The sequence below is a fragment of the Anopheles marshallii genome, chromosome 2 (genome assembly GCF_943734725.1).
Source record: "Anopheles marshallii chromosome 2, idAnoMarsDA_429_01, whole genome shotgun sequence".
NCBI classification, from domain to species: domain Eukaryota; kingdom Metazoa; phylum Arthropoda; class Insecta; order Diptera; family Culicidae; genus Anopheles; species Anopheles marshallii.
The window spans coordinates 46,510,003-46,523,880 of record NC_071326.1 but is presented as its reverse complement, the minus strand read 5'-3'; the positions used below and the strand labels follow the sequence as shown (position 1 = coordinate 46,523,880).

The 13,878-nt window shown below is 41.1% G+C and overlaps 1 protein-coding gene across 1 annotated transcript; it reads right to left on the bottom strand.

Annotated features, from left to right (window-relative positions):
• Positions 1-1,501: 1,501 nt before the first annotated feature.
• On the bottom strand, positions 1,502-4,297 carry LOC128706950 (histone acetyltransferase KAT6B-like). The gene has a single exon (XM_053801894.1). The coding sequence runs from the start codon at positions 4,295-4,297 to the stop codon at positions 1,502-1,504; it is 2,796 nt and encodes a 931-aa protein (XP_053657869.1).
• Positions 4,298-13,878: the final 9,581 nt, after the last annotated feature.

Below are 13,878 nucleotides of genomic sequence, written 5' to 3'. Positions count from 1 at the left end.
AATATTTTCATCCCTTGCAATTCCATCCTTTGCGTTACCCTACGTTGTCCCTTCGCGCGATAAAAAGAAGTTAAAATCGATATCCGCTATCCACGGTCCTTGAATTACACTGGTGTGCTCTTTTATAATAGCTGTTGGCGTTTCCGTTTTCTACACTTTTTCACACACACACACACTATGCCCTGAAACCGCCTGGTGAATTCCTTACTTCGTGTCCCGTGCAAACGTTATGAGCGGTGTTTCCCTTACTTAAGCTATTCCATCCTCTCCAAGCTGATGGTTTCATTTCGAGTCAAAAGCGGTCCTTATCTTTGGTCTTGCTCCGATCCAATTTTTCCCACCAAGTGGTTCGTCGCAAGCAACAAGAAGAAGACGAAAAAAAACAATATAGCCAAGCGGGATGGCATCTTAATGCAATTAGACGGTCATTCCATTCCGACCCTGCGGAAGATTGAAACCACTTTGCTGGCCCGCGACGTTACTGCTCCTGGATGCCGTCCGTAGTCGTTCTTTTTTTTTGCAATGGAGTTTTATTTTTTTCAACACTAGCGTTTGTTAAAAGACAACTCGAAATAGCGTCGCTCCTTTCACTGTTAGGATATGATTTTTGTTTAATGGTCTATTTTTCGATTATATAGCGAAATTTAAACGTTGACATTGAACGTGAACATCGGATGATCGCACATGTTACGCCGAGTGGCATTGAGCGATTGCGGTGCATGAGGGAGAAAGCAAAAAAAAAACAGAGTTAAGAGCATTGCTATCAGCGAACAAATTCTCAATAAGGCACACGGCTCTCTAGATTGCAAATCTAGATAGAAAAAGAAAAACACGGGTAGAGGAGAGAAATTTTCGATTTTTCACCACCGCAGAGTCCATAAACTACTGCTGACACTTGCTGGCACACTGACAAACCAGAACAAATAGAGAATGTGCACGTGTACGTGTGCATGGGCACACATTATCGTGTCCTGAAAGTATGTCCGTCCATTTATCTACCCTTGAAAAGGGCGCCATCACGACGGTTGCAATGTCTGCAGGAAATGAATGGTGTGTGTGTGTGTGTGTGTGTGTGTGTGTGTGTGTGTGTGTGCGTGTGTTTGTGCCTGCAGGTTGCCAACAACCGTTTTCAATGCAGCGCGAAACATGGATAACCTCACCGTACCCACCGGGCACTATATTCACGCACGGCAACATTCTAAAGCGAATCATGCGTTGCCAAGAAGCCCGATACGAACAAGTCCGTGCCAATGAAAAATTGATCTCGGAAATGGCAACCCCCGTTGGAAACTGGAAGATGGTGGAAACAGTCGTTTGGTGAAGGGCATAAATTTATTTGTAATGCTCATGAGTGCGTTGTTTTCCACTTTTGACCAGGTATATATTTTTCACATCACAATTTGTACATGGCTGGAACTTCTACTAGCATATTCCACATCAAGTCCTGGCTGTATACAGGTACGGCAAAATGCAAACACTAGGTAACGCTTGTATGCCACCACTAAATGGTTCTGGGTAATGATTTACCAAACAAGGCTAACATTTTATTTGGCTCTGCACAGACCACGTCTACACTTGCCGTGTTGCTACGCGTACACCGCATCGACTCGTGACAGTTCACTCTTTCTTCATCCAACCGACGAACGGGGATACCGTCATGGGCAGCATCCTTCCGGCACAGGTCATCATCTGCTGATCTTCGCAGGTCAGGCCCTGCCGTGACGTCCAACCGCAACCTTTTAGGATTCGTTTCCTCCGACAGCAACTCAAAGCCGATGATTCTCTTTCGACGTCTCGCGAAGCTGCCCGTCACATCGCGCCCGCGTGTTGTTTTAGGAGTGCAAAACCGACCGCAAGCATCATCACTCGTATCCACCAGCGCCATTATTCGACTGTCACCATCCTCCTGATGGCGGAATGGGGCGATCGGTGTAAAGCCAGGCCCAGCGTGCTTTTCGGGCGATGACTTATGCAGTTCACTTTTTGGCGTGCCCATGAACGCTTCCACACTGTCTAGCGAAATGTCCTCACCATCGAACGAAGGTGTTCCGCTCGACAGCAACAATGATCGCTCGCTGGGTTCAATCTTCAAAGGGACCAGCACAATGAACGGTAACTTATGCCCGGCAGCAGTAGATGAATGCGTCAACAGATTACTGGTTTTAACGGCTGGCACTGTGTTGGGCTGTGGTTGGGATCTTCCGTGTGTTTTCGGAGTTCCAGTAGTAAGAGACAGAGATAAATCATACACCGTGTCGCTATATTTTCTCGACCGAAACCTTGTTCTGCCCGTGCTTGTTATCGTGTTATGGTGCTCTGCGCTGGATTGCTCTGTTTTTGTATCCAATTGCGATAATGTTCGAACATTTGCATCATCTTTACAGTTTTGTACGACCCTTACTTCATCCTCGTTCGAGTGGTGTGATCCACTTGATCGGTTTGTCTTGCTCGGTTCCTGGTCCATCGTTACCGGAGAGATGACCTCTTTTCGTTTATTGGACATCTCATGCATAAATTGCTTCATTACAATGCTGAGACGCAGGTTGGGTATCCAGCGTAGACAAATTTCGCGCAACTCAATCCCTTTCTTTGCAGTCATGGCACGTTGATGATGTTGTTCCACCCGACGCCAATCGATGCAGATGAAGGGGCGGTTGGTACGTATGCAACCCGTACGCTCAACCCGGTACCTGATGAAACCAAGCTTTCGCAATGCCGTTAAAATGTCGCTAACGATCATACCCGTTTCCTGTGATGCTTTACCCAACGTGAACGATTCGCTACGGTTGATGTAAAAGTACTCAAGTAACACCGAACACCAGTACTGCTGGTACGAGACTCGACCCAAGTCGGACAGAGGCCGTTCCGGTGTACCGGGCTTGCGTTCCACACGGCTCAACATGTAGCTAAAATCGATCAAAAGCCGCCCATAGCCCTGCCGTTGATACTGAGGCATCGTGAGAATGCAGGACACATTGTAGTTCAGCTGGTTGTACCTTTCCTTCGAGAAATATCCCACCAGGTGGTGTCCGAGCTGGTCGCGTATCGTAAGGATGTAGAACAGAAACGGTTCGACGTCAAAATAGAGCGTTTTGTGATCCAGGAACAGTTTCGCCAGCAGGCACAAACTTTGACAGTACAACCTCTGATCGTTTCCATCCACCTCAAACACGGAAATATCACCATCGCGATAGATCTCCCATCCCGGCGGATGTCGCAGCGAGCATGTACGCTGATGATGATCGAGCTCATCGTTTGTCTTCATGTACTTCAGGCAAAATTCACACATGTACAGCACCTTCAATTTAGCGTACTCTTGCGGAAATGGACTCGAGTACCACGTTTCGATTACGTACCGTCCTAGTCGTATGGCTTCCGGTGTGCGTTTAAGATTTTCCTCCTCCAGATTGGATCGCATGCGAAGCACCTCGCGGAAAACATCCAAATCATCTTCCGTCACTCGGTCACCCAACTTCAGCCTCATTGCTTCGATACGTCCATCTATCAGCTCGATTTCGGTCGGTTGTGCGCGGATGAAACGTGTGCCTGTTTTCGGACGATCCTCGCCATGTTTTTGATGGAAAGCGGTTGGATGGCACTGTTTGATTTTCTCAGCAGAGTCGTTGAATCGTTTGTACTGGATACACTTCACACAGCACCAGCTTTGCTCAAACTTCCGTTCGCCACTGTGCACGGGAGGGTTCATGCATTGGAAGTGAAACTTGCGACTACAGCTGGCACATACGACCAGGCACTGTGCTGTACGACTGATACTCTCATCCATGGTGTTGCAGCCGTCACACGATTTACATTCTTCACAGAACCACCGATTTCCTGACGATACTAGTTGGGAGAGCGACAGCGCAGTTCCAGTCCCGCTCAGTTTGTTCGCACAACTATCATGCAACGATATCCCGCACCGTTCACACGAACTCATCGGTTCCGGCGTATGTCCATCGGGACCTTTCAAAGACGTTTTTAAACACTCGATACAAAGTACGTTCGACAGCGAGATTAGTTTATCTGCTTGCTGCACGTGTTGACTTTGTGCACGTGATGATTTTACTACGCGGTAGATCGTTTTATCGCCCCGCACTATTGTCCTAATTGCACCACTCTCAATCGCCTCCTTCAGCCGGCCGGCAACGGTGTCCTCGTGGAATACATGCCGTTTTCGTATTGCGCCACATATGCGGTTAAATGTTGCCGCCTGCTTCTGCTTACGTATCGAAGAAATCGCTTGTAGAATCCATTCCCGCCACACTTCCGCACTGATATGGTTCATTTTTTCGAGCATGGTTTGTCAACACGCAGCAAGAAAGCTGTAAAGCAGACTAAGAGTGCTAACATCAAGAACTGCTTTATTATATAGTTCAGCACATCTGTACCTGTGATATGCTGTTTGGAGGTTAATCTACCTTTGCAAGGTAATATTTTTTTAGCCACAGACGATACATTTGTTTGGATGTGTCGCTGATGCATATGCATGCAACAAACCCACCCAGTTACCTATTAACAGATGTACATATCTAAAGGATAAGCTAGGAATACCCATTTAGCACTGTGTGCATGCAATGTAACCTAGAAGACAGGCAATTAATGTACTTACAATTACAAACGATACATCAAGGAATGATACTTAAACTGTTACCCGTAATCAAAAATATATACTGGGTATAAAATTGAGTTTCCCTAAACTCTTGTTCCATTACCCGTCCGAATGGCCCAAAAAACCAACTCACAGAAGTGTGTACATACAGACCGATCAGTTTATCAAAGCTACCAGATGAAGTTCAGTTTTTTAACCATACAGACAATCCGTTTTACCGAACCAAAGAAATACTGAAGCAATTAGTAAAATAACATTTCTAAGTTTCCTATTTCTCAATCATTTCCGTACACGGTTTTGACCAAGGCACGTAATACAAGGTACAAATACATTGATTCCCCTTCCTAATCACGCATACTATGTGTGTTATCACTAATGCTTGTCACCCATGTAACCTTTTTCTTGTAAATCCCATGTAACCTCACTGTGTATTCCGGGTTGCATAATCATAGGCGTCAACACTAAGTACGACAGTTGTGTGGCCCCATTCGACTACAGGGCCTTTACCTCCGTTCAACCCATTCTAGTTAGTAATTTATCCTATTTTAACATGCTCCCCCCACCCCGAAACACCTTTTTCAATTAGGGTCCTCAACTGTCATTCTGCTCAAGGGCTCCAAGCGGATAAATCCGCCACTAATTAAAACGAAGGGTGTAACTTAAGGATTACAATACTATTATTTTTTTTTTCATTCATTTAGTTTTATTTGCCAGATCATTTGAAAAATAGAGTTCCGCGAGATACAGCAATATTGCTTTTCAGTGACTATTTCTTTGTAATATTTGTACCTTTAGGTTGTTTTGTTATCTAATTTAAATGATGTTTTGTACGTTTTGAACGTTTGTGTGCAAAAGTCCTAGCATTTAAAATCTAAAACTACGTCTCTATTAAAACACTGAAATTTAACACTATCTACCATGCAGCTAATTACTCCTTAATTTATACGGAAATATTTCGTATGATCACATGTTCTGAATGTAATAAAGCGTTTCTTGTAGACTCAGTCATTTTAAGAATTAGATCATTTATGCGCATTGTGCCAGTTGAACTATAGAGATCAGTAAATCTAGTTATATATGGAGCATTTGTTATCATTCTTAGTACCTTATTTAAACATATTTGAATTTTCTTTTTATGCACCTGTGCACATGATTTTTATACAATTATACCGTATGTTAATGTTGAGACAAAGACTTGTTTGAATATGATTATTCTATTTGTACGAGAAAGACAAGATCGACGATTAATAAGTGGATACAAGTTTTTAGTTTATATAAGACACTTTAAGTTGATGTAGTTAGTGTGAGCTCTGATTAGAAATTTAAATAGAAAAAAAGAAAAGAGAAATAGAAATAGAAATAGAAATAGGTATTTTAATTCTTTTTCTCCAACTTTTTGAAGTTCCTGCGATTGTTGTATGAATGTTGGGGTTTAAAAAATATTCTTTGTTTTATATGGCACTATCATTGCCTTTGTTTCTCTTTGAATTACAGCTATCTTCCATGGTGTCATCCATCATATGCCATCATGTCATCATCATATGGCATTGAGACAGCGCTGGGTGGTGTAGCGAAGCTGTGCCAAGGTCCTTCCCCTAACAACTAGGGCCTGTGCACATGATTTTTATACAATTATACCGTATGTTAATGTGGAGACAAAGACTTGTTTGAATATGATTATTCTATTTGTACGAGAAAGACAAGATCGACGATTAATAAGTGAATACAAGTTTTTAGTTTATATAAGACACTTTAAGTTGATGTAGTTAGTGTGAGCTCTGATTAGAAATTTAAATAGAAAAAAAGAAAAGAGAAATAGAAATAGAAATAGAAATAGGTATTTTAATTCTTTTTCTCCAACTTTTTGAAGTTCCTGTGATTGTTGTATGAATGTTGGGGTTTAAAAAATATTCTTTGTTTTATATGGCACTATCATTGCCTTTGTTTCTCTTTGAATTACAGCTATCTTCCATGGTGTCATCCATCATATGCCATCATGTCATCATCATATGGCATTGAGACAGCGCTGGGTGGTGTAGCGAAGCTGTGCCAAGGTCCTTCCCCTAACAACTAGGGCGGTGTTATCACAGAAGAGATAAATTTCGCTTGTTACGGGAAGGCACTGGTATATCACTGGTACGGCTGTATACTAGATGTATAATAAGGTTTCCAATATAATGCCCTTTAGTATACCTGCCGGGATATTTTCGCAGCTAGATTTATTTTTCCCCATGCTGACCTCGTACGTCCTAACTTGGAGATAACTCTGCAGTAACTTGACGATATGTTGTGGCGGATAGCAACATTAGTAACGAAGGACGCAATTAAATACTTCACCAACTACACCGGAGAAGCTTTATGACGCTAAAGAAATGATAAAATGTTTTACTGTGAACACCCACACTCAAACATATACATATTGACATTTGGAAGGAAAATGTTTTCGAGTGTCTTAGCAAAAACAAAAAAAACCTTTTTCATTTCATTCCAATTTCTTAAACTGACTAGCGAAAACTTTTGGACTCAGGTTCATAGTTCGATCTGTACTAAACTTAATGGAAACGAACGTATTCTACTATCTGTCCAAATGCAACTATGTGATGTGATACAAAGTTTATGTGGCAGATTGGCGGGACGACGTTTTAAAGACACCTAACCCACATTGCAAATAGTTGCATGTGGGAAAGTTTTGAAATGTCTTGGACACTTACTGTAACCATCGCATACGCTGCAGGGCATAGTTGAAAAGTTTATTGTTTATTGTATCACGTGATGCATTACTTTGTTTCGATTCTATTCAAATTGTATTGCAGGCGCCTTTAATCGATCATTGAACATTTATAGGTAATATTCCCATTGTAAGGCATTCACAATTAATACTCGGAATTTCAACGGATGAGGCAACTGAGACGTAAACGATAACAATGTTCTAGGGAGACGAAGAAATCTCTTTCCATAGACCATAGTCCCTGTAAGCCATTTCATCATCACCATAACCATGTTTGGCTAACATTATTTTTTCAGTTAGATTCATTACTTCAACTGCGGAACGGATTTAGCAAGCTCACAGATGCCGACTGAAATCAATGCATTGCTCATTTTCTTCATAATCTACATTGCGGCACTACAACTCAAAGGTCTCTCCCCTCCCTTGGGGCAATAAGTAGTATCAAAATTTTAAATAAAAAAACTACTATCATAAATCGAACATAGTGGTTGATTGCAATACTAAAATACAAATTTGCAAATGCAAAATTTTATAATTTTTCTGCTACCAATAAATAATACCAATCGTACCATTCCTTCGTGCGACAGGACTGGTACAAACCTCAGTCTATATTCAAATTATTCTTAAGTAGAAAAGACTATCTAGGAACAGTGAAGACAAACTGAAGTTAGTAGAACACTTTTCATATTTTGCATTATCGAAAAATAATAGGATATTTTAGCTTTGGAAATTAATATTAATTTTGGAAATGTAAGTGCTTAGTACATCAGATGAACAGAACATGTAAATGAACACTTAAACGTAGTTGTTCAACAAATGTTTCATCAATTTCTAAAACACGGTTTAGTTTATTGTGCTCGAAAAAAACCTTCCTGAAAAAAATAATTACATAAACGATAATACCCTTTAATAAATAAGTACCCTAATAAGAGATTACACAAGACAGCTAAATAATAAAAAAAATGAATGATTAATTGTATTGCATTGACTTAAAGTTTGCCACAAAAACTAGATTGAACCCCGCCAAATCCCCAGCATATATAAATGGCCTTCGTTTACTTCATTTTTCCGCTGTTGAATAGTCAGTCATCACCGTACGAGGGAATGCTCGTGATGGGGGATTTGGTAACGCTCTTGTACTGTATAGTACGAATTCACCACCAAGATTTATTAATTAGGTTTTAAGAATGCTTCCATTGAAAAACATTTCAAATATTACACAATACAGTCTACTGAGCGGTGTTTCGATCACCCTAATCGGATATTCTTTCATTCATAAGAAAACAAAACTTCAACACTCCACAATTACAAGGACCGTCTTCAGTCGCAAAGAAACCCCCAAGGAAATGCGAAACAAGTACAGGAAGCAACAACAAAAAAAAAAACAAATCCAACCAATCGGAACGGATTTGAATATTGGATGAGAAAATAATTACTCTGTCGCAAGCGACCGTTTTCGTCCATTCATAATTGTATGCGGAACAAAAATGAATTGAAAGGCAACTGGCAGCCGTACCGGTCGGCTGGAAGCATGCGATTACGTTTATGCACGATGTACACCGCCACGATGTACGTTTTCCCAAGTTCCTGGTGTTCGTTTGGAATGGTGTCTCGGCACTACCACGAGACAGCAAAATAGATACGGTAGAACGAAAAATACAATGACAAGCAACAATAATCCCTGTCAGTATAGCAGAACTGCCATCGGCTATCGCAGTAGTTTCACTTAGCCGAACTCCCTTCTGGGAACCATTCCCCCGGTACAATGCCTGTTTATTCTTCCTGCGATGGTATGAAGATTCTTGTTCTATTTCTTGCTTTATTTTATTTTATTTTTCTGCATGCCTTACGGTGACGCTCTAGACGTACTTCAAGTGCCTGGTGAGCATATTTCATTTCTTCCCTGTCATGAATAATTGCAAAGCTGCTTTGCCTTTAATATGGCTGCAGGGAGATGACGCTGCTCCTACCTCGGCGATACATCGATCGCAAAAGGAAGTCAAACAGTATGATGGAAAAGTTCAGTTTGAGCTTTCCACCGTTTGCGTATCGAAACCAATCAAGTAGAAACTTTTGGCGGTGCTTCGGACCCTTCACCAGTTTCAAACATTTTCCACCGTGGCCAGGTAAGGGGAGAGCTCGGGAAATTGAGTAGAAATTGGCTCTCGGTCTGTATTGCACCTTAAAACCACGATACTGCGATAAGGACATGCAGGGTGATACACTGCCGGACAAGGACAGCGAAAAGCTCTTTAATGTCGTCACGGTTCGCATGCACTACTTTGGCTTTGTTGGCCTTTTCACGGTTCACTATTTCCTTGAAGTCAACGGTACTAATACCGTGCCCATTAACGATCTGCCGAGCCCATGGATAGCAAGTAAAAACGGCAGATATCGTATCGGGTTACAAGCTAGCTAGGGAATGGGCGTGGAAGCAACCAGCAACGACCCTGCAAATGAATCCCTAATAATTATCCGCGCAAGCTGATTGTATTTTAATTATTTCAACGCGATGTCGGGCTCTGATAGGCACAGAGCCGGGTATCTATTATGTTCTTCGGTTACGATAACGAGGTTAATATACGCAAAAAATACACAAAAACACAAAGCAAGAAACAAAAAAAAATTAAACTGTCACAATTTATTTAGTACAGCCTACCTTCCTAGAATCAAGCCAGACGATTCTAACGAGATAAAAAACTACCTAGAAGTTCAATCAAATTGCATGTCCGCTGTAAAATGGCTGCTTTTATTGTTCAACAGGTAAACCATAACAAACGTTGTGGTTGGATGCATGTGTTTTTGTGCCTGCTTGTATCGCATTTACAAGCGATAATTGAATTTATGGAGAAACCTCCAATGGTCGCGTAGCACCTTTCAATTGAACCCCATTGCGCTGTTGCGAAGATATCGACCTGTTGCTTTCGAACACGTAAAGCAAACCCGCTGCACATTATGCTCCCGGTGCGGTAACACAACCACAGCAGCAGGAGCACCGATGTGACTACTGGCTGTGATGAAGTTGAATTGTTAAGGCCGATATTATCGGGTATTGCTTCCGTGTCGTGCGGATGCGTACATGATGCGAGGAGATTAAATTTCTTAACTGAGTTTGTTGTCACACCTAAGTGAATCGCCGCCGTATAACGCACGTGCTGTAATGGAAAGTGTAACACGAAGTTGCTGTGCTGCTCGCTGCACTGGGTACGGAGGCTGACGGATGGTCGGAGCTGATGATCACTAAACCGAGCGACAAGCCATGGAATGATGGGTCCTCAGGACTTCGGGCAACAGTAAACGTGTAGTGAAATACACTTTATCTTAATCAAATTCAATTTCAACCGGTGCCATGCAGCGCTAATGTTATTTGCGATGTAACGGACGATAACTGCTCTGTCTGTGCGAAGTAACTCGCAGGGGCTGGGTCTCAGTGGGAGAGTAACTGGAGAGGAATTTAAATCCTGCAGTTTTGCAGCTTAACCTGGCTTCGGCAGAGCACCAGTACCGCTTGAACGCTGTGAAAGTTTTCTAGTTGCAGCTCTCCGCCTTGCATCCAAGCACTGGAAAATCAATGGGACATGTGTGGCTCAAAAGTTTACCCTTTTTGCTGCTTCGTCAACTTTAGTAATTTTATTTTGTGATTACGTCATTCAAGGGCTTAACATATACAAGAAGAAATATACCACTTTAAGCTACACCGGTAAACAACTATTTAACATAATTCAGGGTTTCTTATAGGACAGTGTAACGCAAGAAAATATGACAACAATCGCTGCATATGACATCTCAACGTTCTGAGATGGCACCACAACCACAACCAGACAAAATGAAATGCTACCACATGATATCACTATGGAAGCGCATGATACAACAACACCAGTGCGACGGTACCAGTGAAGTACGAGGGAATGGATTTCCTTGGTTGTTTAAAACGTTTACTGTATTTTTCATAATATATAGCGTAGTTAATAACGATAACTGCACTAAATGCATTACGATATCATGTTCTTCCATTTAATATTACCTGATGCGATTGTCGTGTACGGCGTAAGATGCCGTAGAGATATCAAGTGCTGCGATTGTTGCCATAGTTGCTTGCGTTGCAAAATCTAATAAAACATAAAAATCCTGTAACAATAAGCACAAATATTCAAAATACAAAAAAAGAAGGTTGAACGCAATAAAGGAAAATCAATATTGCTGTTAATCTAGAATTCAACCCACCGGAACAACGCCGAAAAGCGGTGCAAACCCGTACCGAACGAAAAGGACCATATCATTTTTTCATAGAAACCGTATAGAAACATCAAACCGTGTATGTTTCCGCTCAGGACGTTCGTAAGATCCATGGTACAGTATGTTTCATGATCCTTTGTGTTTAAATTCTTTGGATTTGTTGTCTTGTTGTGCGCTCAATAGTTGAATATGCGTCAGTAGCTTAGGCTCCCACGCAATGTACTAAAATTGATAGGCTTGAAAGAATACAAAAAAAAACTCTTGTTCCGTGGAGAAATCAATCGCAACTCTCACCTGTTGGCTGTATTGTGCAAGCGACCCAATGTTCCTGAGTTTTAAAACGATTAATGCCTGATTTAATATCGTCGATTTGTTTATAAGCCTGTCCGATTTTCCTCGTGAGCATCCTGTTAGTTTTAGAACGAACTAGGACAAGTTTTAGATCTTAAGCTCTTAAGTTAAGTGCTTAGTAGGCTACGGAAACTGGAAGCATTAAAAATATTGAGCAATAATAACAATAATAATAAGAAGAAAACCACAACAAGGAGGATGCACACAAGCACAACGTTTTGCACTCGTAGTTCGTATTGATTTAATGCGAATGTCATAGGAAAGGATTCGGTTGCTTTTCATCACATGTGGTGGCAACGTACCAACTGGAAATGCACACCAGTTGCTTTGTTAGTAGACGGAACGATTCTGCCGAGTGAAGAAATGTTGTTTTCGCCAGCTTATTGAAATTGAAATAAAGCAAAATGGCTACTCGAGGCTAACGGCAGGAGTGGCTGATTGATCCGGATTTCCACATCAAGTTTTCTGTTTCTCAAGAGAAAATGAAAAAAAAACGACACTGGTAGACGCCTAGACGCGAGCGGAGCGGGAACACTTTTGATGGGAAATGTCGCAAGTCAGTGGTAAACGATGGAAAGTTGTTTTGAACGATGCATGCTCATACCATACCAATATCGTCATCCTTTGTCGTGTACGAATCGTCGCACCTATGGCGATATCTACTGGGAAGACACAAACGTCCCTTCTCAAAAGCACAGCAATCATACCACAACAAATCAATCGTAAGTTAACGGTAGACAGTTTCGTAACTCGTTGTAGCAAGCTCAAAACGACACATTCACCTGTGGCAGATTCAATAATATCCAAAAAAGTAGCGTAGGTTTCCAATTCCATCACGATGATCTTGAACTGAAATAGTTCTTCGTCTCTATTTAGAGATTCCGATAGGAATTTCAGCTATAAGTAGGAATAAGAGAAGTTGATGAAATGTTTGATAAAAACTGATTTCTCAAATCTAACTAAGCAAACGAAACATTTGAACAAATCGACTTTCCGGTCATTCTGGAGTGAGCTATATAATCACAAAATAGTAGTTTCATTAAAAAGTTTTAAAGGTTTTTATTTAAAATTTTTTTTTTTAAACTTAAAACTTTTAGCGATTCTTCAGACATAAGTTCATTTATATCAATGTCCAAAAGAAAACTAATAAAAGTATTTGGCAATCATCTCTACCTAAGGAATAAGGAAGTCGAGGAATTAAACAACCAGCAACACCCCATAAAGTACCGATGATATCGAAAGGAATTACACTCAGGAACTGAAATACAAATTAAAACATTCACTGTATACTTACGGGGAAATAAGCGAATGTGTTGAAAACATATACCATAATATAGCATGTGCTGAAACAGTTGATAGTTCATGGACACTATTTTAATAAAAGAATTTACATTGATTATTTTACTTGGAACTGGGTTTTGATGCAATATGATGATTTAAAATGATTTATTTTTGTACACCACAAACAGCCCATAGTGGTGAGTTAGTGCAATGGTGCAAGAAGTGATAATTATGACATTTATTTGAATGTGTTTGTTTAAAGTTCGCTTTCGTTCCAATTATGGTCATCATGGTTGCAATCTCTTGAAAAAATCATCGCTTGAAAGAAAAACACTAAACAAAACCATTGAAACTCGACAAACAATTTACTACGAAGAGGATATAAAACATTTATTGCTAAGTAACACCACATACACCGTTCATTACATACTACCGTCGTCACGTCATTATCGCCTGTCCGTGCCCTGTATTGCCCTCGAGGTCGTGTAAACAACGACAGTATCGAGTCCCTATGTAAGTATCAAAACGCTCACCACAGACCGAAACCGTTCACAGGAGTGGGGACGTGCTTATGAGGAAGAATATGGCAATTATCGGCCAGTGGACATAAAAGTGTCTGTTGCCATGACTAAACCGGCTCACTCTGATCCAAACGTCCAGAGACCGCGGCGTA

Coding starts and splice junctions, on each gene's coding strand:
- LOC128706950 (XM_053801894.1), bottom strand. CDS start 4,297: ATGCTCGAAAAAATGAACCATATCAGTGCGGAAGTGTGGCGGGAATGG.